The sequence below is a fragment of the Rhea americana genome, unplaced genomic scaffold, assembly GCF_003343005.1.
Source record: "Rhea americana isolate MKP2758 unplaced genomic scaffold, rheAme1 scaffold_66, whole genome shotgun sequence".
Taxonomy (NCBI): Eukaryota; Metazoa; Chordata; class Aves; order Rheiformes; family Rheidae; genus Rhea; species Rhea americana.
Genome location: NW_028186823.1, coordinates 2,080,625 through 2,105,897, shown reverse-complemented (window position 1 = coordinate 2,105,897; position 25,273 = coordinate 2,080,625). Strand labels below are relative to the sequence as shown.

Here is a 25,273-nt window from a genome sequence, read left to right as displayed (position 1 = left end):
TGGAAGAGAGTGGTCAGTTAGAGTTCCATTAAAGTTATTTAGAAATTTTAAATAAATTTGTGTTCTCCTCCATTTGATTGTCTTAAACAGACAAGTTTTCTGCTTACACTGGCTGCTTGGAAAAATCTGAAGAATGTTTAAGAAAAATAAATCTCATTCAATTTTGAGTTTTTACATGGAAAGCTTGAGTTGCTCTTATATGTGAAAGCAAAGGCTTCTGAGACAAATCAAAATAGTATCACAAAAATAYAGTACTTGTATTGATCTACCCTTGTTCAAATATAGACTCAGTTATGAATTCATAAAAATTACTCATTATACATTAGAGAAAATCAATAACTATTTGCAAGGAATCTGCAAACTGGAAAGATAAACTTAAGTAATTTGTTACRAACGATTTTTGCATGTCTAGTCACAATATATTTCTGTATTTGAGGATGTCTTTCAGACATATTGTGGTTCTCAAATTCTGAAATGAGGAAACTCTCATTTGAGTCAAAGAATCAATTTATTAAGGGCCTGAGCCTGGTATGTTAAAAATATTGTTGATTTTTAATGAGATTAAATCTGAATTGTTACAGATAGCACAGTTCATTTCTGGAATCTGTCTTCAGGGTGCAAAAAACAGATGTGTTAAAGTTGAGAATTTAAGCACCAATACAAGACCACTGCAGCACTATATAGAAAGGTAGCATTTAAAGAACTTGGAATTTGCTAAATCTGCTTAGTGTAGCCACAATTTAAAATTAAATAAGATCTTAAAAATAGTTTTTTTTCATGAAGATCTTAATATAAGATGCATTCATTGTATTCATTACACTGTTATCTGATCCAAATGTTTTGAATTTTCCAAACAGGGATGACTCTACCATTGCATATTTATTGTTCTTCAGATCCCCCCTTACATCTCTCCTTTGACTGCCGCAAGGACGATGATAATGGTAGCGAGCCGATCTGCTTCGTTCCTTGTAAACAGATAGCGTGGCACTCAGCCCCCACATCTTCACTGACTGTGCAGAGGCCTGGGTGCCTTAGTCGTTGTCTGAGTCCATGTGGTTTCTCTTGTCATATGCTTAGGCTATAAATTTTTTGAAGTAAGGGTTAGCTTTTATAGAAGGATGCCCTGCCTGGGACTCATACAGTAACATATATGATAAAAAAAAATAGTAATGTTGCAAGTGATGACAATTTCATTCCAGAATGTGAGAGATTTTCCTTCTTTGTGTGYCTTAAAGATTTTTCCACCTCTTCTTTTTCAGCCACCTGGGTTGGAGGAGGTTACATCAATGGGACAGCAGAAGCCGTATATGTCCCAGGCTACGGTCTGGCTTGGGCTCAGGCACCTATCGGATACTCCCTTAGTCTGATCGTAGGTAAGCAARCAAGAAAAGCTCATAGCCTTTCATTTTAAAAAATTCTGATGACAAGACCATCATTTGAAATGCCGCAACCAGGGTATGATAAAAGGCTATTAARTAAACTGTATTCCTTCTGCTGATAGGCTGGGCTCTGGAAAAGAAAAACAATGAATGAATRAATCACTAGAAACTGTTTGATATCTTAAGTTCCCCAAATGCCTTGGCAATGCCAATCTGATCATTACAACCTCACTAGTGAACTACAGAGACCACAATAAGAAAGTTTTGGGKTTTTTTTTTTGTAATGTATGCTCAATTCTATATAGTCAGGTTTAAGTGCTCTGTGACCTGGAACATTATAATATCAGGATACTTCAAAATCTCAGGCCTCAAGAGTGGCATATATTTTTGTATGTTAGGGAAGTGCTTATAACTTACACATCTCCATAGAGAGACCAATTAATTTGCCTAATTTYATGCCGGAAATCTGTAACAGAACTAGTCTGTTGCCATAAAATTGGACTTGCCTTCCTCCTAAATGCAATATGAAGCTCCAAATCATATGTCAAAATGCAAATACTTAATCTTGCTGTGTGCGGGGTCAGTGTCTAAAATACRAACAGCATGGCAATTTTCAATGCCATGCCTCTATTCCCAGAAATGTAGTCTCAGAACTTCCTTATTTTCCCTAAAAGTAATAWTAATACAAGAATTCTCACCATGTCTCAAACACATGGTGCAGCTCTTAGCGAAACTATTGTGCTGTGAGTCATCATATATCCCAAAGTTATCAACTGCATCCTCTCAGTTTGTGAACAGATCATGTCCCTACGGCAAGTGTTTATGCAACCACTTAAAAAGAACGTGTTTGTAAAAGGCATTCTACATTTTTCATCTTTCATTAATATGATTGATGTGTTAGTATTTCTAATGATACTTGATTTCTCAGTCTATTCTGAGTCATTTCCTCCCTCTTATACAGCCCCTTTGTTTCCCCTTCCAGGTCTTCCTGCCTCTTTTATTTCTTTCTGTACAACTTGGTTTCCCTCATGACTCTTTTCCCCCTCCTGGAAATGCTTTCCTTCTCCCTATCCCCTTTTATCCGCTTTCTTCCTAGGCAGTAACCGTTCACATCACGGATATTATTCTCTGGCTTGTGCATGCCAGCTCCGGTTTCGCTAGTAGTTGCCGTCCCTGAGAGTAGCTCTATTTCATGTGAGGAAAACAGTAACGGTAGATGCCTGCCTGGAGATCTGTTGATGTCATTGCGAGGTCTTGAGGGTCGTGATCCACTGATGTCATTAAGAGGTCATTAGGATCATAGCCGCAAGCATCTTCCTGCCTCTTAGCCCCTGTGTAACTAGGACAGATTAATAATAGCCCCCAAGGGGGTGTGTTAGTCTCTCCCCTCATTTCCAGCTGCTTTTAAAGAAATCCAGACTTTTTCACTGAAATGGTAAGGGTAGGTAACTGCAGAAAAGAGGTAGGTCTGTAGTTTTGTGACCATATAGTTCTCTGTGGAGCACAGTGAGGAAAGGATTTATGTAGACATGACCTGTGCATGCAGACAAGGAGAAGGGGTTGTTTATCCTTTAAAAAAAAAAAACAAAACTAAGTCAAACTTAAAAATAAATGGCTAGAAATATTGTTGCTTTAGACTGGAAGGATTTGAGATTGGTTTAATCTGCCTTTTCATTCAGTGGTCCATGGTATACAACTTTCCCTAGTTTTTCATGCAGTTTAGTTTTAAAGGTTGAAATAGCTTCTGTTTCCTTAGATAAATGATTTAACTGTCTRATAGTTTATACTACCAGTGCTTTTTATTTTTCTCTTTCAATTGTCTTCTGTGATGATGTAACAAGAAGAGTAGGAACAGGATTTGTGAACAATGCAAGAATAGCAGAAGAATTGCTGGAGGGTTTCTGTATCCAATCAAGCTTTCTAACGACAGAGTAACATAAGGGGTTTAAATGCTTTTTGATTGGTAAACCAGTATCTTCTCTTCAGGGAACTTTATAAAATGGAAAAGYAGGAGTGATATGAGGCAAGACAGAGAAATTTGGAAAGTGTTCTGTACAGTGAATATATCACATATGTTGTGACAAAGCACCTAATGAAGGGTCTGCAAACAYTACACAGTTGATTTTATTAGGAGCTGTTTGGTTTCCTAGTTTTATTAGTGTTGCATATATATTACACTTCAGTAGTTTTATTGTAATAAAGTCTACTTTGTTATAGCCCTGCACAGATCTGAACCACATACTTCAACAGAACTGCTATTTCAGGTTTCCTGAGATATATCCTTTCTTTTTCTTCCATACCAGAAGAAATCTGAGGAATCTGAGGATTTTTGCACATTTATGTACATACCCAGCTCATATGCCAGCCAGTCAGAGTAGAATTGTGATACATCAAACTTCCTGAACATGCACAGAAATAAGTCTATGACGAATGTTTAGGGAGCCTGACACCTSCAGAACCAAGAAGGCATCTGACCAACTAGCAGGTTTAGTAGGGTTGATTTAAGCATACATAATAAATCTGAAATGTCCTGAAAGAATAGTGTGCAGTATGTCATGTGTGAACTCGTATTTCTGAACCAGGAATCCCAGACAGTTTTATCTTTAGAGCAAAAACTAAAAGTCAGACCCATCATCATGCTGATTTCAGTACTAAGTTAGATAGAAAGCCATTCCCATAGGCTGATCCAAAATTTGACAAAACCTTGACATAATAGCAGGTTGAGTAAACTGACCCAGACAAAATAAACCAAACTCATTTTTTCATTGTCAGACCATAGACATTAATGGTATGGGCAGGCGTATGTAATTGTCTAGATAGACATAAGGTAAGAGTTCTTAGAGGGTATTTTAATTGTACTTACTTTTGAAAAACAGTAACACAGATATTTTTCTACCTTTAACTAACTGACAGTCAGTGTTTTACTCCTTCATGGCAATGCACTTCTCCACTGCAGTTGATCTCTTATGCTACTTTTCTTTGTAGGTGGTCTGTTTTTCGCAAAACCCATGCGATCCAAAGGCTATGTAACAATGCTAGACCCTTTTCAGCARCTTTATGGAAAAAGAATGGGAGGGCTACTCTTCATTCCAGCTTTAATGGGAGAAATGTTTTGGGCTGCTGCCATCTTCTCTGCCTTAGGTAAGGAATCATCAGTATAAATATTAACTTATCACAGGTGGAAAGGATTAAGAAAACCAGAAATGCATAAAAATCATGACTTCACATGCTAATAATCTTAGCCAAATGATGCAGAGCATGGTGGGTCTCTCAGACCCATGGTACTCTATAGTCAGAATGTTGCTCATCTTGGTTGTGCAAAGACACATAAGATATCTGTTCATTTTCAGTTACCCAGAAGGGGTCCCTTTTCAAAGCAGCATGAAAAGATTTAACAACAAATTTTCTTTAATTGTAAGGGTGACATGAGTGACTGCAAGTGTCTCTTTTATGTCAGAGCTGACCCAGCTTCTCTTTTCCTACATAGAGATCACAGCAGTTGGTATTTAGTTCTTTTAGAGAGGGGATAGTCATGTAGCATTACTGTCAATRCATCTAAATGAAGTAAACCTTTGCATATAGGAGATCGAGATAGACAGAATTTTCCATCGCACAAATTATAGAAGTAAACCAGATGCTGATCAATAAATCCAAGTATTATTAAATTGTAAATGCTTTTCTACTTGAGAAAAATGTAGAAAATACTTAGGATTCAAGACAGGATGCAGAGAATTAGTGGAACTGTGACTCAATAGAAAATCATCCAACTACTTATCCAGTCCTGAAAAAGCAGTTTCCAGGGTTTTTAATTATATTTCAGGCCTAAATTTCACTACTCCTTCAAGAACTGAGAAAGCCCTTGGCTTGAAGCACCAGCAGTTGACTTTTACCAGCTAATCATACTTACAGTGCACATGTATGAGGTAATGCTTTCTAACACAAGCTATTTTAAACAGAAAATAAACTTTGAAGGTACTCTCCAACTGTGTTCTGATGAACTGCAAAGCAATGGGGAGCTTGTTTACCATAATTTCATCACAAAACCCTTAAAGGTCTAAGAACAAACTACATGCTGAGGTGATAGGAGTTGAATAGCTTGAAGAACTCCCTGAGTGTTTGGAATATACTTTCTTCCTGATTGAGGACCAGCTGATCTGTGATATTTCAAAGCAAGTGGTGTAAATGCCTTTCTAGCAGGGTTTATATTAAAAGCCAATAGTTCAAAAGAATGAAGGTGACTGGGAGTCTCTGTTTTAACTGTTATGTGAATAGACCTAATTATATTATACCTGCTAATCTGCACACCTGTCCTCACCAATGAAGATTTAATTCCAGTATTCTTCACCAGCTTGTTTATCATCTTCAAGATTCTTTGCTTGCAGGGTTGTAGAAAGGAAAAATAAGGCTTCCCACATTGCAACAGAGGTCCAAGACTGTAACCTTTGAACACATGAACCTTGAAGATTCACTGTACAACAAAATGCCACCTGGCAGCTCTCTGCTACTCTTGCTGGATCTTCTCTGCCTATGTGGTTAGGCCATATCCACAAATGCATACAGACACTAAAAGTTATTGCAAGATATTTCACTTAAATTGTGCTAATCAGAGAGAGTTGGATGTTTTTAAGCAGGTTTTGTAAAGATTGCAGTCACTTAAAATGGCTAGTTCACCTAAGACAAATGTATATTCATCCTGATATGTGCTGGAAAGGAAACACAGCAACTCAGGAGGTTTCTGGAATACAAAGGTGGTAATTTCCTGACACAGGTGACTGATCAATCAATGAGGGAGGAAACACTACTGAACCTCTTACTTGCAAATATGGAAGATCTGGTGAAGGTCGGTTTGCAGTGACCATGAGATGGGAGAGTTCAAGATCCTCAGAGGAGGGAGCAGGACAAAYTGCAGGACTGCAACCCTGGACTTTAAGAGAGTAGATTTTGGCCTCTTTAGGAACGTGCTTGGAAGAACCCCATGGAAAACAGTCCTGATGAGAAGAGAGGTCCAGGAAAACTGGTTAATTTGCAAACATCACTTCCTCCAAGCTCAAGAATGATCTGTCCTAATGAGGASAAAATCGAGCAAATGCAGCAGAACATCTGCATGGATGAACAAGGACCTCCTGACTAAATTCATACATCAAAGGGAAGCATACAGACGCTAGGCACATGACCTGGGAGAATATGGAGGTATTGTTTAAGTGTGTAAGGATAGAGTTAGGAAAACCAAAGCCTATCTGGAGCTGAATCCAGCAGTAGATGTGAACAACAACAAAGTTTTCTACAGGTTTATCAGCAGCCAAAAGAAGACTAGGGAGATTGTGGTCCTGGTGCTGAATGGGGCAAGTGCCTTGGTGACAAAGGACATGGAAAAGGCCAATATACTCAATGCTTTCTTTGCCTCAATCTTCATTAGTAATAGCAGCCTTCAGAAACCCCAGGCCCTTGAAACCACAGGAGAGGTCTGGAGYAATGAAGACTTACCCTAGGTGGAAGAGCATCAGGTTAGGAAACCTGGACATACACAAGGCCATAGGACCTGGTGAGATGCACCCACAAATGCTGAGGGATCTGTCAGATGTCATTTCAAAGCCACTCTCGATTATCCTTTAAAGGTTCAGAGATAAAGTTCTTGAGGACTAGAAGAAAGCAGATATCTGTCTTCAAGAAGAATTTTGGACACTGTCTCCCATAACATCCTCCAAGACAAACTAATGAAGTACAGGCTAGATAGCAGACTGTGAGATGGACTGAAAAGTGGCAGAAATGCCAGGCTCCAAGGGTGGTGATCAAGAGCACTAAATCTAGGTGGAGGCCAGTCACTAGTGGTACAACCCAGGGAAAAATACTGGGGCCAATACAGTGTAACATCTTCATTAATGACCTGGATGATGGGACAGRTTGCACCCTCAGCAAGTTTGCAGATGATGAAAAATGTAGAGCAGTGGCTGGTACAGCAGAGGGCTGTGCTGCCATTTACAGGGTCCTCACCAGGCTGGAGAAATGGGCCAGCAGCAACCTCATGAATTTCAACAAAGGAAAGTGCAAAGTCCTGCACTTAGGGAGGAATAGCTCCCTGCACCAGTACAGGCTGGAGACTGACTTGCTGGAAAGCAGTTTTGCAGAACAGGTCTTGGGAATCCTTTTGTACAACAGGTGGAACAAGACCCAGCAATGTGCCMTTGTGGCAAAGGAGGTCAGCARTATCCTAAGCAGAGCACTGCCAGTAGGTGAAGGGAGGTGATCCTTCTCCTCTACTCCGCAGTGGTGAAGCCATATCTGGAGCACTGTGTCCARTGTTGGCTCTCAGTACAAGAGAAACATAAACATACTGCCCAGTGACAAGAGGCAATGGCTACAACCTGAAATGCAGGATATTCTGTTTAAACCTAAGGAAAAACTTTTTTACTGTAAATATGATCAAACATAGGAACAGGTAGCCCAGAGAGGTTGTGGAGTCATTGTGGTGTCTYTATTCTGGATACCTTCCAAGCCCRACTGAACACAGTCCTGAGCAACCCATTCTAGCTAACCTTGCTTGGGGCAGGCAGGTTCAACTAAATGATCCCCTGAGCTTCCTCCAACCTCTGCAATCCTGTGATTCTGCAACCATATGAGCTATTCTGTGGAGAMTAAGTCAACAGTTGAACAATGTGGTTTCTTTTCTATAAATTAATCTGCTTGATCRTGTTTGCAGAAATGCTGCATTTCTACACTGACAGTGGAGGATGGATTCTCCAATTTCCAAAGAAACCACTTTGTCCTGTGTAAACAATTCAAGGGCACTTCAGAGAGGAGAGTGAGCAATTCTCTGTGTACAGSCTGTTGTATCATTCCTTCCTAGCCAAAAGGAACCAGTTCAGAGATGGGCAAGATATGAAACAGTGTGATGGTATGTTGAAGCARTAGTCCCTTGGGCCCAGTCAGGCCCAGTCCTCTACTGTAATGGTACACTTGYTCCCATGCAGCTGTAACTCAGCCAGGGAAGTTTCAGTTGTGTATGTGTGGCTTCTTTTCACCAATATACCTGGACCAAAGGGTAGAACATGATAGAGTAGTCATTGCAGAAGTTAAACAGTGTAAGGAAAGACCGGTGAGAGCCTTTCCTCCTCCTTTTGGTAAGAATATGAAAAAATGGCAGAACCTAAACTTAAACAACTGGGGCTTTCTTTTTCCTGCTCACTTCAAAGGTACAGATGGTGCATGGAGAAGATAGAGAGGGCTATACCTCCCTGCTCTCACCAAATATCAGACTGCATAGCAGACCAGCACCTGTATATGCAGATTATCCCTGAAATGGTTTGCTTCACTGAAAYGATACAAAGATGATCCTTGTCGTCAGATGTACCACTAGTGACATGRTGTTTTGTTTTTCCCCTTAGGTGCCACTATAAGTGTGATCGTTGACATTAATATCAATATTTCAGTCATTATTTCTGCCCTGATTGCAACTATGTACACTCTTGTGGGTGGGCTTTATTCTGTGGCCTACACRGATGTAGTCCAGCTCTTCTGCATCTTCCTGGGGCTGGTGAGTTTGGCTTTCTTTTCCCTTCTTCTTTGAGACATGGGGGATTTTACCCTGAGCATTATGACAAATGCTGAGACCTACTACCTTCAGCTTAGATTTTGAACTGTATCTACACTGAATGGGAGGAGAAGGAATATCCCTGCTCAAAGAGCAACAACTTTATAGAGTCTGCATTTACGTCAGTGTGCAGCCAGTACTTTGACTGCAATGCTGACAAGAGGCCTAATTCTTTGGGGGTTTTTTAAATCGGTTTGATAGAGCAAACAGCCTTGTAATTTCCCTGCTGGGTGTAAATCTAACTCAGGATAGGGCTAGAGCTGACTCCATTCCTATCTGTCCCTGAGACTGTGGCAGAGACAAGACATCAAAGGCACAGAGCAGGAAGAAGACAGTCCAGAAATACTGGCATTGGAACTGGAGAGCTGAAATACTCTCTCGCTTCTCTTTTCTGTAGATATTCACAGCACTTACCCATGGCAGCTCAGTTATCCTCCTGTTTTAGGTATTCATACCACCTACCATGGCAGCTTGGTTAACCTCCTGTTTTAAATCACTTTCTTCATTTTTCCCTCATTTCCTCCACCAACCATGGACACCATAGTTTGGAGATACTTACCAGATGACCCTGCTCTTTGAATATGGTGGTATGAATATCCTCTCATCATCAGTTAATGATATGCTAGTGGGTGGCCTTTGGGGTTTTTACTCTGTGCTTTAAGATGTTAATGCAAAAGATCTTCTCTGGGGTCGAATCACTGGGGCACAATGAAAGGAGCTGCTGCCTCTGTTTCCAGTGCCAGTAATAGTTGCAGGTGTACAGGGATCTGAGACATGCAGAAATAAAAGGAGTGGCTGAAGGTGAAGAAACTGAATGGCACCTTGGGGAACCAGACTTGTTTCTCTGCTTTCAACAGAGTTCTTGTGCAGCTCTGGGGAAATTGCTTCAGCCAGAGCTTGCACACAGATGGTCACTAATCATGTGTGAGTCCTCACTCTGTGACTTCCTACAGTGAGGCTTGTTGCCGTATTTCCAGAAATGCTAAACATTCCCAGTTGTAACTGACTTCATGGGAATGGTGCTAAAGACTCAGAAAAAGCCAAGCTAGGTTCCAGCTGGCCACCTCAAATGAGTAGTTACTCCAGATCTTATTTGCTAATAGCCTTCACATACACAGGGGAGAAAACACTATCCCTTTCCCTAATGTATAGGTTAATATCAGTGAACCGTTCTGTTTCAACAAATGATGTGCATACAGAAATTCCCAAAATAAAAAATAAATACCTATGTGGATAAATCAAAATATAGAAATGCTTTTCCAATGAGGATCACTCATGCACTGCATAAGACCCTAATCCTGTGGGAGGAATAATGTGTGATCATGTAATTAAAGGCAACGTGAACCTGACAGTGAGGGGGAGGCAAATGAAGGTTGCATAGCAGTCTTTGAAATACTTGGTTTCGTAGCTTTAATAGTTTTCTCTTACTTCAGGTTGGGCTCTTTATGTCATTTCCCATTTAAAATAAAGAATAATTATGTCATGTAGAATAATGTCATTTTTATAACCTCATGGGGTTTCAGCCCGTCAGTGGGGCTCAAAGCTTTATATAGCAGTCCTAAATGATCATACTCTAGGTGGAGTGGTTTTAGATGAGATGGGACACTTCCACAGTAGGTGTCACAGCAGACGATGTCACAGGCTCAACTGTCTTGGCTGCCACTCCAGAGTCTTGAAGCAATTTTTATTCCCTTTGGCACAGACCCTTGCTGTTCTTGCCTCTTATGTCTGTTCCTCTCCTACTCTTTATCCTCCCTATATTTTTGCTTTTATCGTCATTTATCCTCATTGTGRCTCCTTATTTCAGCCACATCCTCACATCTCCATAGCTCCTCCAACCCAGCCTGCCTGCCTGCTATCTGCTGTCCAGCTTCCCTGGCTTTATCTTTACAACTCCATGTAGTATCTCTCCTTTCCTTCTCGCCTTCCTTTATCCGCATATGCAATTCTCAGCTCCAGTCTGTCTCAATTTTGCCCAGTGAGTGTCCTCTGACCCTGTACTAAATCTCCCCACTATTTACTGATCTTCTCCTCAGTTGTATTATTTATTCCCAGTTCTAAACTCTTTGTTCACCATGCATAAGTCTGGCTTCAAATTCCATGAGTCTCTGTTCCTCCTGGCTACCTGTTACTTCTACCCCTAAGCCTCAAGTCCATKGTTTCTTTTCCCAGTATATAGTCTCAATTTCTCCTTCGACTCCATCAACCTTGATTTTATTTGCTTTACATTCTAAACAGCAAATTTGCTACTCCATTTGGAAAGGGCTAAAAGAGGAAACYGGGCAAGAGAAGGAGGGAATTTGGGACTATGTCTATATTAGCAAATTAAGCAGTGCAAAGGTTTAATTTGACAAAATTAAAGACAAAAGATCATCCATACTGTTTAATTGTTAACATAGTCCTGGCACTATTTTGGTACATGCCAGTTAGTGCTTTCCCAGATAATTCCCATACTCAGTTCAGGGCCTAGCCAGAGAAGATTCCCAACAAGCGGGGGAGGCAGCCATCCATTTTGGCAGGAAAAGAGAGTCTAGCTGCATAGACATAAGCTATGACATGTCAGTGAGCTGCAGGGCCAGAGTATAGGTCTTGACTTGTTYTATGACTAATGCAGAGATACTCCCTGAGACCACAAAAAACTAGGTTGCTGTCAAGAACCTGAGCAAATTAAAAAAGCTCATATTGCATTTGCAGTATAGTCCCTGTTAAAACCTGGGCTGTGACATGGAGGCTGCAGATGGACTCTATAGAAATTGACCCTCCTAAAATTCTCATCTGAGTATGTGCAAACTGCCATTCTTCAGAAGCTTATCACTTGAACRAATTTTAGATTCGAGAGTCATAAGCAAGAAAAAAAAATCTATTTCACATCCTTGTTTCCTGTGAACTTTTCAACAAAAAGAGTGTTAACATCCTTTCATTTTGACAAGATATACTTTTTCCTCAAAATATCTTGGAGATGGTGGAAGCATTTTGGTGATATTTCCCAGGAAAGCCCAAGCAGATGTTAATCAGGGAAAAATTATGCCCAAGTGCTTAAACTGGCAAAGTTTAATATATAAATGAAAACATAATCCTATTGTATTTGTTAAATAACCTGAATTATAGTCAATACTGCCAAACATAGCAATAATTCTTGTATTCTTCACATTGTGTTGCAATAATTGTGCAACAAAATAGCGGGAGATATGTAATTTCTCTACTCTTCACTGCTGTTGCCCCCATACACTTAAATGTGATAATTTGGATTATGGTAGTCTGCATATTTTTTGATACCACTGGAGGCTTAAGAATGCTGTATTCCATACMGCAGAAAACCTTGTTTTTGTTTCAATAAAATCTGTGCAGAATCTGACCTTGGGGAGCTGACAGCTTCCTCCACTGTGAAATGAACTGCAAGGTAAAATAGCATCTGTGCTCAAAAAGTTGGTGGGTGAAGGGAACCCACCTTCTGGCAGAAATTTTCTCTGGCAGGGTTTTCTCAGTTGATCTTTTGGTYCAGAGCAAAAAGCAAGAGACTCAGATAGTCCACAGCCCAGAGTGAGGGTGTTCTCTAGATAGAAATTGCTGTAGCTCCTTGGGCTGCTGGAACAAGAGAGATGGGGATCCACTTACAGCACCTCTCTCCTGCCACCATATAGCTTTGTGTTGAATTAAAACCCTTTCCAAACATTTGGTTGTATTTATGATAGCTTATGCTTGTTTACTGGCAAATCTTGGCATTACTGCACAAGTTTGCTTGTAGATGTTTCTCTACAGTAGAATCCAGGAGAGGGTATAAAGAATACCTGAGGAGTATAGGGAAGATGTAGTGAAGATGTATAAATATGTCTTCTACTGAGAGTATGATTGGTTTCTTTTTCCCAAAGCTTTCAAAAGTTTGGGAAACAGTGATTTATTCTCATACTCACACTCTCCAGAACCTTACCTTGGAGATGAGAGATAAGCATTACCATTGGCCATTATCGCTGGATTTTAGAGATGTTTCACTGACGTGTAACTTGATTATTCTGCAATTCAGCATTGCATTTGATCTGTAGTATACTAGAAGAAAAACAGACCAATGTTAATATTTTAATTTCATGAGTTTAACACACCTTGTTTAGACCTGAATGAAGCATTACTCTTTGGTTACAGTGGATCAGCGTACCTTTTGCTATGTCACATCCTGCAGTGACAGACATCAGACTCACGGCTGTGCACCAGGTGTATCAAGCACCTTGGCTTGGATCTATTAATTCACTTGACATTTACACATGGCTGGACAATTTCCTTTTGCTGGTAAGTGATGGCTCATATAGAGGAATGAAGCGTTTAACTCATACTGTGTTACTGGGACATCTGAAAAAAGTAGAATCTACCTAAATGTTTCCAGYCGGCTGAAAACTTTTACCCTCTTGACTCCTCCTAAATATTTCTGGGCCTATTAATGATTTTAGTGAAACATCAGTAGAATATTGTAGCGCAGCTATCAGAGTCAGCCTCACCAATAATGCAATTTAAATATCATCAGGCAGAAAGAATTGACTTATGCTAAAACTAATTAAAAGTGTGTGGCTAATTAACTGATGTCATTTTTGGCAAAGAAATATATGTGTTGCAGGAGGCAATGCATATGTTTATACAAGTGATTAAATATGCCTTAATTATAGGTGTTGTAGAAAAAGCTTTGCAGAGAGGATGGATGAATTCACACATACACACGCACCAGAATGAACTGAGAGCTTTCGTTATTTAAAATCCATGTATTGCACATGGGACTGGTGGTTATTAAGTGCTTTCCATTAGAAAATCTAACCACACATGCTAACATTTTCCATTCCCAGTGCCCCTGAGCAATTCTACATTGTTTCTATTATCATATTCTAGTATGGGATTTCTTTCTCTTTTAAAAGTAATTTCAGCCAAAAATCTTCAGAGTTTTGTGGTAATTGAGCTAGGAAAAYATACTTTTTCATCCAGCTTAGGTTTTTTAGAACTACTCAAAGATCCAAAGTATGACATTAGCTCAAATAGCTAAATTCAATAAAATTATAGTTTCATCTCTGCCTATGACCAAATGAATGCTCTGATAATGCCAAATTACRACATATTTTCTTTTCACTCTGCTTGTTTCTTTATAGATCAAGAAATTTACACACATTTAGAAAGCTTTATTAAAGGAATATTATTAAGGTTTCAAAGGAAAATGCTCAAAAATAGCATGTCAAAATCAGAGTTGCTTGTGCAACGTTCATTTGGTCCCTGCATGAGCACGAAACACAGATGAAACACCTGCAWACACGCTGTTAGACCTGTATGCCTCCTGCCTCATTCAGCATGTAGATAGAAMTGGACAGYACACCTTTAGTGAGAAATGAGTCTACCTACTGTTTTCTTTCCACACTRTGTAGTCATAGATCCTTCTTTACTTACTGGAGACTATTCAAATCCTGCTCTGAAGATGGAATTGTTGCCACTTTGTTTTTCAATCTTCAATAATACTTTTTTTGTGTCCTATTTTGTAGATATAATTTTAACTCTCAGCAGGATCTTCTCTGTTATATACTCAACCCAAAAGAAGGGTTGCCACCATAAAAGAGAACTTCAGTTTACACCTTTGTACTTACTTTGTATTGGTATCATACTTGATTGAGAATATGGGAGAATAATTTTTCAGGTTCTCATATTAAGTGTATATAGAACAAGTTGCCATGTTTAGATGGCCACATGCATTCATGAAGGAAAATAAAAACTTTGCTTTTAAATCGTGTCAGTGACTAAACTGATTAGGGTGGGGGGTGGATACTGAAGGCCAGATTCTCCAGGTATGAAATAATGGCAATAGTATTTTATGACTTTTTGTAAGGCTTTATCAAATATTTATGCAGCTCAGAGTATTTGGGGATTACAGGGATTAAGCATGTATAGTATTGATGCTAATTGTACAAAAGAATAACCTATCTAAAAGAATGGGATATAACTGAATTTGAGAAATCCTAACATGACTTGTGAGAATGAAAGTTACAGCTATTATTGACTCACTGACATGCAATAAATAAATAAAAGAGCAGAAAATGGGGAGAGGAGCATACTCAAGTGATGCTCCTGTGTGCTAACTGTATGATGATAGCAGAGAAACCTACTGCCAGCACCTAGTGACAGACTGCTGCCTGTTGTGTTTGCAGACATTAGGAGGAATCCCATGGCAAGCATATTTTCAGCGAGTTCTTTCTTCATCTTCTGCCACGTATGCTCAAGTTCTGTCATTTTTGGCTGCTTTTGGTTGCCTTGTGATGGCTCTTCCTGCAATACTCATTGGTGCTATTGGAGCATCCACAGGTAAATAATTAAATATAAATATTAAATACAGGTGTGAAAAATTCACAAAGCTTATGGCAGATAAAATCTAGCCAGTTAACACCATTAATCAACTCCTGGCTTCTTAAATGGGAGACTACACTGAAAAATAATATTATGAAATGTTTTTCCAAGGCAAATTGTTCCCATTCCAGTTGCTGAGATGAAATTATTTTGCATGTTCAAGGTACTTACAGATCTAATATTTCTATTACTGTTTGAGTTATATCCTAGTACTATAATTTGGTCATAACAACCATAACTTCAAAAACTGTGTGTGTGTTGTAGTTGTTTCAGGGAAGCCATTTATCAAGGATTTCTCATCTTAACCACAAAATCCTTGTCAGCTTCTTCGTCACAGTGAGGGTGATCCTTACCACAGTGATCATGTAGCTGAACTGTAGAAGCCAGTTATGTTATATAYTAGCAGTGCTTGACATACAGCTCTGAGCTCTAAGTCTGTAATTCAAGAGAGTTGTTAAAMACATTCCAAACCAACATGGATCTCAGGCTTGTTTTATTGAGGAARATGATATTTACAAGTAATGCAAACWTTTAATTTTAAAATTCCTACTGGATAAYCACTGGCTGTGGTCAGATTTAGCTTAGAGATGAGAAATGAAAAATGATGATCAGAATTAAATCTTCCTAACAGAARTCACTGGGAAAATGCCTCTATGAAAGGTCATTTACCAGCTTTAGCAATGATTTGGGTTGGTCACTGAATGTGAGCAAAAATGTGACAATGTGAATAGTTCATTACACGTGAATTCAAGATGTACCATAACTAATGATTCAACATATTGATGTCGATATTGCAGCTTGGAACGAGACTCAGTATGGTCTTCCTGACCCCATGACTAAAAAGGAAGCAGATATGATTTTACCGATTGTACTTCAATATCTTTGTCCAGTCTATATCTCTTTCTTTGGCCTGGGTGCTGTATCTGCTGCCGTAATGTCTTCAGCCGATTCTTCCATTTTATCAGCAAGTTCTATGTTTGCTCGGAACATTTACCAGCTTTCTTTTCGGCAAAATGTGAGATTACATTTTCATCTTTTTTGCTTTCAGACAAATATTAGGTGATACCTTAACTAGATGAATCATAGACCCACAGAACTGTTGAGGTTGGAAGGGRCCTGGGGAGATCATCTAGTCCAACCCCCMTGCTCAAGCAGGTCACCTAGAGCATGTTAGACAGGATCGTGTCCAGGCAGGTTTTGAGTATCTCCAGAGAAGGAGACTCCACAACCTTTCTGGGCAACCTGTGAAGCATAAGCTGTCATTGTATACTGAAACATCTCTTCCATGTTCCTGTCTCTGACTAGAAAAAGTATAGCATTTCTTTCCTAACAGTATGTTCAACAAACTGAAAGCCATAAAAATGCTTATGGTTGAGACTGACTATGGGTGAAGAAGATGTGTTGGGGAGACAGCTTTCAAGTGTTTTARTGGCACTGCAGTGTATCCAGACAGTTCCTAATTATTGCTGTCACCATAAGTTTTACTTAAATCCTTAATGAAATAAGACTTCTTTCTGAATTATTAATTTATCAGAAATYAGTTGGCACATGAGAAATGCACAGAATGGACTAGTAAGTAGACATTTTTGTCGGGAAGTAGAGAAAAGAGAGATTCTGATAGTGTTTTTCTGTTGATTCATATTGTACTTATTTTTTCAATTTATTTCTACYGCTCTGTTTTTGGTGTTCTCCTTGCCATGCTATTCTACTTTTCCTTATGCTTAAAGATTAAGGACTTTGGGAATGGCGATCATAACCCTTGATTTTTTTTCCTCTGTGCTTGAGTTAGATATAGAGACAGAGATACTACTTTCTAAATAGTTCAATATRTCATGCAAAATTTTCTTTGATAATATAGTATGCAATGTAGACTATGTTCACAAGTTAAGGCATATATATATATGTATATATGTATATATATAAATATAAACAAACCTGACGCTGCACTCTTTTTGCAGGCCTCAGACAGGGAAATCGTGTGGGTCATGAGAATCACTGTTTTTCTGTTCGGAGCATCAGCAACAGCAATGGCATTACTAGCTTCATCTGTGTATGGCCTGTGGTACCTCAGCTCTGATCTCGTTTATATCATCATATTCCCYCAGCTCCTGTGTGTGTTATTTATTAAAGGAACCAACACTTATGGTGCCATTGCAGGATATTTATTTGGCCTTGTTCTCAGAATAACTGGAGGGGAACCGTATCTGTACCTTCAGCCTTTGATCTACTATCCTGGCTGCTATCCAGATGAAAATAATATCTATGTCCAGCGATTCCCGTTTAAAACACTTGCTATGCTTACCTCCTTCTTTACTAACATTATAGTCTCATACTTAGCAAAATACCTATTTGAAAGTGGGACTTTGCCACCAAAACTGGACTTTCTTGATGCTGTTGTTGCAAGGTACAGTAGAGAACACATGGACAAAGCAACTCTTGTAAAAAGTGACAATATTGTGCTAAATGAACTTGCACCTGTGAATCCACGGCACAGTCTAACTTTGAGCTCAACTTTCACAAATAAGGAAGCCTTCAGTTACGTTGATTCGAGTCCAGAACTGTCCAACACTGAAGATAATTGAAAAGTCTGGTACACCCAGACAAAGCAGTGCAAAACAGGATAGCCTACAAAGATTAGTAAGAGGTATTTTATCAGAAGAAAAGCAAGAATTGGGAATAATATGCCACTGCACAATTCTTTAAATTGGTTCTAGAAACAGGAGCATCCTATGGAATAAACTGTTTTATGTTATTATCTAACATGTTGGATTAGATCATAGAGTATTTATCAAAAGATACGCTCAGATCCCATTCTTTCCACTCGGAACTATATACTGTATAATTTTTTAAATATTTAAAATTGAAAATATAAGTAACAGAGAAGTGCAACTGTTATTTAGCTAGGATATTATGTGAAGAGATTATAATACACTCACTCTGAAATACTATCAGTCAACATTTTATTGGCATTAAGTGAAAATATATTGTCATGGTTATCAGTGATTTATTACAAAAGAGCTAGTTGCTTGAGCCAAGACATAATTTCCTTGAATTTTTGGTCTGTTTTTTTTTCCCCTTATAATGAATTTCAAAGATTTGTATTAGTATTTTTTTATTTGTATAAGACAGTGAAATGTGCAAATAGTAATAAATTCYTTATAGGAGTTTTGAGTATTTATTAACAAGTTAAAATGAATTCCCCATTTGAAATCATGTTACACTTTATGCAGGACAACCTTAAGTAAYGTATGTTAATACAGGTGTTCTTTTTTCCTAGTCTTGAGTGGCTATTACCAGTGGAGGATAAAAAAAAAAAATCTATATTTTATAGCAATAATGGAAGCTGAAACTCAACTTGTGAAAAATATCAAAACTGTAGGCTTTTACAAACTAATATTGCAATGTTGAGAAAAGAAGTCTTGACTTGTAATCAAAATGAATGTTGAGTGAAGTAGTCTGCTGTCATTCAGCGGTGAGCAAATATTAAAGAGAGTTAAGAAAGCAGCTTACCTCCAAAAACAGTGCCAGCTTGGAGGGGAACTGAAAGTAAAGGCAAATTCACAAGTGTAGCAAATAAAACGGTGGTGTCTTCCACTGAACGCTCTACTCGGTTATCGACAGCCTTCCTCCTGGGCAATCCCGGCGCCCGTGTGCAACGCCAGGAGCAGGCAAGACTTCACTCATAAATGGCAACACTGGCCAGGAGCAGTAAAGCAGGGAGATTAGGCCCCTTCCGACTTCGCCCTGACCAGCAGGGAACACATGAAGCTGTTTCCACATGAATTGTCCACGGCCTCGATGATTGTGTCTGTCCCCGTTGGTACGTGCCTTCTGCAGTGGGAGATCTAACRGCTAGATTTCTGTACCATTAACAGTTATGCTCCAGTAATTCTTTTTACTCTCTACGCATGACACAGAAATTTTCAACTGAAATCCAGCTATCCTCCTGTTCCTGGTCACTAATGAAAATTCTTCTGCAATGTTCACAGCACTAGGAGCTATACTGGAGGGTAGGAAGTGCAAGAATAGGTTTTGCTGCTAAAGGAAGAAGCCATCAACTTGTGCATTCAACATTAACATAAACTTTCACAAGGTTGAATCTTCAGATATGTTTTTGCTCCTTTGTGGAGTTTTAATGGCATATATATATATATTATATGTAGATAAAATTAATTTTAGAAATGTTAACTTTTTTCTCCATACACTCCATTTCGAAAATAACACTACATCTCAACTCTGAGTATGCACTGTGAACAGCAGTACTACTGTCTACCTTGCTAGCAAATACTAGGTGTGCTCTGGATGGAGGGAATCAAAATTAGGATCTACAGAAGACTCAATATAGCATAGAAATGGCAATTCCTGTGGGGCAAGTGAATGGGTGGCCAGTGAGATTCAGAGCCCTGAGGAGCTCCCGAAACAGACATGAGCCCGGAAGTATTTATTCCTCACTGAACCATTGAAAAGAGGAGGAGAAAGGTGTCATATGGAAGAAAAAAGAAAGGGAATTCAGCCAATGCTGAATTGTTATGAATTCCTGGCCAAGCTTCACTAGCCTGAATCCCTTTTTAGGAGACGATATCAAGCCACATTTTTTTCTAACTTGCATAGCTGATAGCTGCCATTACAGTATCAAATTAAGTTAAAAAGTCCCATTTTACAGCCRCCTGGAGATCTTCTTAAAAAACTATTTTTCTTTCGGTTTTGTCTAGCTAGAAAGTGCTATAATTTCTCCATGAGAAGATTCTAAGTGGCCAAGTGGCTTTAAATATAGCAGTATTTCTACATACCTGCCATACACAGGGATATGTTACTGTGAGGCTGCATTACAAGCATGCAGAAGAGYGAAAAAGCTTTCTTTTTCAATGAATTTATCTCTTCTCTGGAGAAAAACAAAGTTTGGTATTACAAAATTCACAGAAGATTTGTGGGAGGAGAGAGAAGGGGGGAGAGGGGCTCAGCTGGAATCATTTAARATATTTTATTTAGAAAAGAAAATCATTCCATTTCTGTTGTATTCACTCATTGCCATAAAAACATAAAAGTTCTGAAATGCTCAGAATGTATAGTTAAATGAAAAAATACRATGTTTTCATCCAGAAGTTTCAAACGAGGTGCTTTCAACATTATCAGAATATCTCCTACTGTYTCTGTCTAATATTTTTTGTGAGACCACTGTGATTTTACAAGGCTTTTCTGTTTTGATGGAGCTATGCATTTTGTAGTGGAAAAAGGTTCCAGTGAAGTTTTCCAATCCTCTTGAGGAAGACTGGAAACGTTRGTCCCATGGTTACTAGATGTCTGTAAATAGTAAACCATGGAAGCTTTATCCTACAGTAGAGAAAAGCAGACACTGAAGACTGTATATAGTGTGACGTTAACTCTGATTTCTATATACCAAGTCTTAATGTGTGTGTTTGCACATGTCCAACAACGATTGCAGTGGTGGGCTGCTTTCTGGATTGAAAAAGCCCAAAAGCCAAAGTAAATAGTCCCATGCAAAGCCTAGTTATATATTTTTTTTGCYTTTGTTAGCTAACCAAGCATTAGATTTATATAAAGCTGTTAATATAACCAAAGGCCACTTAGTAAGATTGATAGCAATAGAAGAGAGAAGAAAACAAAATGCAACCAAGTTACTTTAAAAAGGAAAATGGCAACAGGATGTGAGTCTTCAAGTAGACTTTATTTTGATATGAATCATCCAGTGTTCCTTCCCTAGTTTTGCAATTTGTAGACAATGTTACTGTGAACTAAATTGTTTCTACAATCAGTGAAGCAAAAAGTTCATTTTCAGACACTGAGGTTATTGTTTCTGAGYCCACCACTTGYGGATAAAATATTCGTATCATGATGRTGTATTTTAATTTCATATTTTTAACATTTCTGTGGATAACATTTATTTGACAGGGGATTTTTTTTTACCTCCTTTGCATGAGACGTGTTCATAAAATTGAGGTTAATACATAGCTGAGATGTCAAGAGCGGTTGCAATTTCATCTATATTTGTCCATGTGGGATGGTATATGTATTATAAATAAAATATTCTTTTGTGAACCTGAACTGAATGTAAATGTTAAGTCGATCAAATAAAGTAAAAGTCAGATTTAGTCTTTTATTTTCATATAGTACAATAACTTAGGATTTCAAATACAAATATCATAGGAAAAAAACTGTTACTCATTTTTCCTTTTGCCCTTCAAGCGTATTTGATCAAGTAAAATGTGCAGTTAGACAGTAAGTTATTGTAAGACTGCTGTTTATCAGGGCAGTATTTGTGGCTGTTGTTTAAAAAAATGTATATTTTTGTCTGTGTCAGAAATGTTATATTAAGCCTATACCTAACAAAGCAGATAGGAAAAATATATATATATATAGATATATATGTTTTAACTGCATTTGTATTGTATTCAACAGTGCCCATGCAATTCAGGAAAATATTGTCTAGTTTGGGGTTTGTTCTGTTCATCTATTAAAAATAAAGGCATTTATTTTGTTATCACTCAGCATCACCTGCAGTTTTGCATCRAGGCCGTATCCTGGCAGAAGTGAATCGGCGCCTGGCCGAGTTGGAGCGGGTCTGCTCCAGGGTGGCCCCCAGCAGCAGCCTGCTTCAAGGCCCTGCCCTGAAACCAGGCCATTGCATCAGAAATGAAGCTTGGGTTTTCATGATTTCTTCCTTGACTTCATAGCCATGAGGAAAAGCAAAGGGAAAATTGACCCCCACAAATGTGTGCGTGAGCACAGTCATAGCAACCTTGGGTAGCTACCGTGAAAAACATTTCACTCTGCCCCTTTGGAGGTCGGGGGGCTGGACTTGCTTCTGCTCCCACAGCTCCCAAGGAATAGGGCATTTACTGCCTCCACTGCACTTGCTAGCTAGARATCTGGCTTGCTCTCACCTGCCGATTAAGTAGGAAGCAGGGCTACAAATGGAGGTGGAGTTAGTGGGGCATAAGGGGCTGCATCCCATGGACCYTTTGCTGGAGACCTTCATGTTGCAGAAGTTGTATTAGGGCATATGAGGACTGTGCCTAAGCAGGGACTGTGGTTTGGACTCTGGAGTTGATAGGAGCACAAAATACGTGAAAGGAGTAGGAATTCAGTTGCTTAGAAATTGCAGTTGCACTTCACCTTTCATGAGAGCTGATTGGAGCAAGGGTTTGACAATTTGTCCTATGGTGGAAGAGCCATTTATACTGCAACACAAAGTCATCCTCTGTGTTGAGTACGTACTAAATATGATTATTTAGAAATCAAATTTTAAACTGACTTAAAACTGAAGCTCTGCATTTATCCTCTCGATCTAATGTCCATTGAAGTCAAAGGGAAGACCTAAATGGTTGGCTACTATAATGATACTTGTCAAACATATTTATCCCAAAACTACTCTACAAAAATGCGTGGGCAATACTGTCCAATTATGGATGGGGAATGTAAGGCACTGTCCTGATTTTCCCGGGCACTGAAATGCTCGCTTGTGGAGGCAAGCACAGACTAGGACAAACAACATCACACTTCCTTGAAATTGTAGGGCTCTGATCTCCCATGACAATTCTGGAATCTGGTTTCCACTTGCACCTTTTAATACAGAAGCGTATTTTAAGACAACAAGAGCTTGAATTCTTGTAATTCATATCTCAGAATGGAAGCAATCCCATCACCCTATATAGTCAAAAAGGTAAGAAAAAATACAATCTAAGTATGCACAAATCATTGCTTTGGAAATATTAACGAATTTTTCTGCTACATGATATCATAGGCAAAATTTCACATGCAGACTAACTGTGGTGAAAATCACAGCACTGTTAACCCACCTAAAACATAGGAAATTCTATTTTGGAATCACTTGAAACCTTTTTTAATACTAACAGGTTATTTCTTGAAAAAAAATAATTTCAGGGAAAAAATAATCCATTTTTGCCATCAAAATATGCCAAATATGGCAAAAAGTAACAGTAAGCATAAAAACAGACAGCATTAAAGCAAATGGGCAGAGAAAGATGTCAAATTCTTTAATGTAAGCATTTTTTATCCAGGAATATTGAACTAATTGCTTCCCACCAGGCCCATACAAGGACTGATGGGGGTGAGGACCAAGCAATTACATGAAAGGTATGAAAACTCCTTCTCTATAAATTATATTTATTTGCCAAGCACAGTTAAAATCTAATACTAACCTACAGAAGGGACTGAAAAGATGACAAATKCTGAGTAGCCTTCCACTTAAAAAGAGCAAACCTACGCACAGCAAAATGCCATGAAATCTTCCTGTCTGTGACACTACCAGACTCCCCCAGAGAGGTTCAAGAACAAYTACACCAAGCTGGGGAGACCTTTATAGAATGCAATATTAATGCATGAAACAATGCCTGCAAYTGTTCCCAGATCATTAAGGTGATCTCAAGTCTGCTTGTGGCTCAAGCCAAGCATCCTTCTCCTGAACAACCCCCCCAGGCAAGACTCAGGGGCTAGACTGCTCCAGTGGCTCTAGAAGGCCTTTCCCAATGGGAACTTTGCAAGCAGCCYTCAGTTTTCAAGGATGAAAGACACTGTTAGCTTAGACTCATGCTAAATAGGCTCATGCCCAGGAACGTGCCTGAGTATATTCAATTTATTGATACAATTACAACCTTGGAGGGAAACCATGCAGGTCTCTGCTTCCCAGCCAGACCTTTTGGGCTTCCTCTGAGGTCAAAGRAGAGAAACTGGCATTTGTAAAACATGACTAGTCTCATCCTAGTGCACAGATTTATATTACCGTGAGATGAGTCACACCCTAGAAATGCCTATGCAGATGCTGAATGGTAGGTGAAATGTAGCCCACTCATTCCTCCTGCTCCTGGAGAAGGAGGCTGAAGCAATGAATAGGATCATATCAACCAGATGGTTGAGGATAGTCTTAGAAGAGGATGTTAGGCTGTTTAACCTTTAGGAAGCATTCATAGAAAAAGCACAGTTCTCAGAGGAGGATCCGCTTCTGTCTGGAGCACTGACCTTCTGGAACTGAAACTAAGACAGGCAAAACCAAATTTCAGCCTAAGTTGCAAGGGAGGTGTTTTGATTCAGAAGAATTTATGCTATCTCCATGGTTGGTTGTTAATAACAGGTGAAAAATAATGTAAATGAGGCTATAGTCAGCAATAAGGCTATACTAGACAACAAGGTGATGGGCAGCAGAGGCAAAAAAAGTACTTTCGTTGATGAGAGAATTGATCAGGTAGAGTATATTTAATTGTTTTAGAAAACTGAGTGAGGTCAGAAAGAAGCAATGAAGTTTTTTGAGTACTAATGCAGGAAACCTGGTTAATGATGTGGAAGAACTAGGACTACCGAAACAAAATGTGAAATCCTCTCTTACAGAGCTGGGGGATGCATGAGAGAATAGCTCTCAGGATAGAAAAGGATTTGAAAAGGGCTCTTGCTGAGGTTAGGCAGTATTCAAGCTGATTTAACTTGAATGTGGACAGGAACAATTTTAATATTAATGAAAGAAGCTACTGCAAATTGTATGATTATGTAAAAATTTGAACTCTGGTAGAGATTGGTGAAAACAGGCTATTATATTGGCAGAAAATAGATCGTTTCAGGTGCTGTGCATAATAGGCTTTTTCATCAAACAATATACAGACAAGAAGGGGTGATATTTCACTTTGAGTTTGGTGCAAAAGTACAGCATTATAAAAGAGCTGATGATGGAAAATAACCTTGTGTTGAAAGCTGAATATTTAGATTACCTGTATATATAAACAACAGTGAGAAGATACATTTAAGTTTAAAATATTTTAATTCAAAAATAAATGGGTGTTCAATAGCTAAGAATATATTCAGGATACAAAGAGGCAGATTTCTCATCACATAATTGAATTTCTGAAATATTCTTCCAGTTGTAATATTGTAGACAAAAGGCAAACGTAGTTCTAAAACAGATTTTTGTGAGTGA

At 38.7% G+C, this 25,273-nt stretch overlaps 1 protein-coding gene across 1 annotated transcript in view; it reads left to right on the top strand.

Moving 5' to 3' along the window:
* The window catches only part of SLC5A7 (solute carrier family 5 member 7), a 22,014-nt gene extending 3,865 nt beyond the window's left edge, over positions 1 to 18,149 (top strand). Inside the window, exons 2-8 of the mRNA XM_085320775.1 lie at positions 1,260 to 1,373; positions 4,365 to 4,520; positions 8,762 to 8,910; positions 13,105 to 13,248; positions 15,135 to 15,288; positions 16,128 to 16,345; positions 17,289 to 18,149. Coding sequence (XP_085176901.1) covers positions 1,260 to 1,373; positions 4,365 to 4,520; positions 8,762 to 8,910; positions 13,105 to 13,248; positions 15,135 to 15,288; positions 16,128 to 16,345; positions 17,289 to 17,912 — 1,559 coding nt within the window. The 3' untranslated portion in view covers positions 17,913 to 18,149. The remainder of the gene's footprint in view (positions 1 to 1,259; positions 1,374 to 4,364; positions 4,521 to 8,761; positions 8,911 to 13,104; positions 13,249 to 15,134; positions 15,289 to 16,127; positions 16,346 to 17,288) is intronic.
* The last annotated feature ends 7,124 nt before the right edge of the window (positions 18,150 to 25,273 follow it).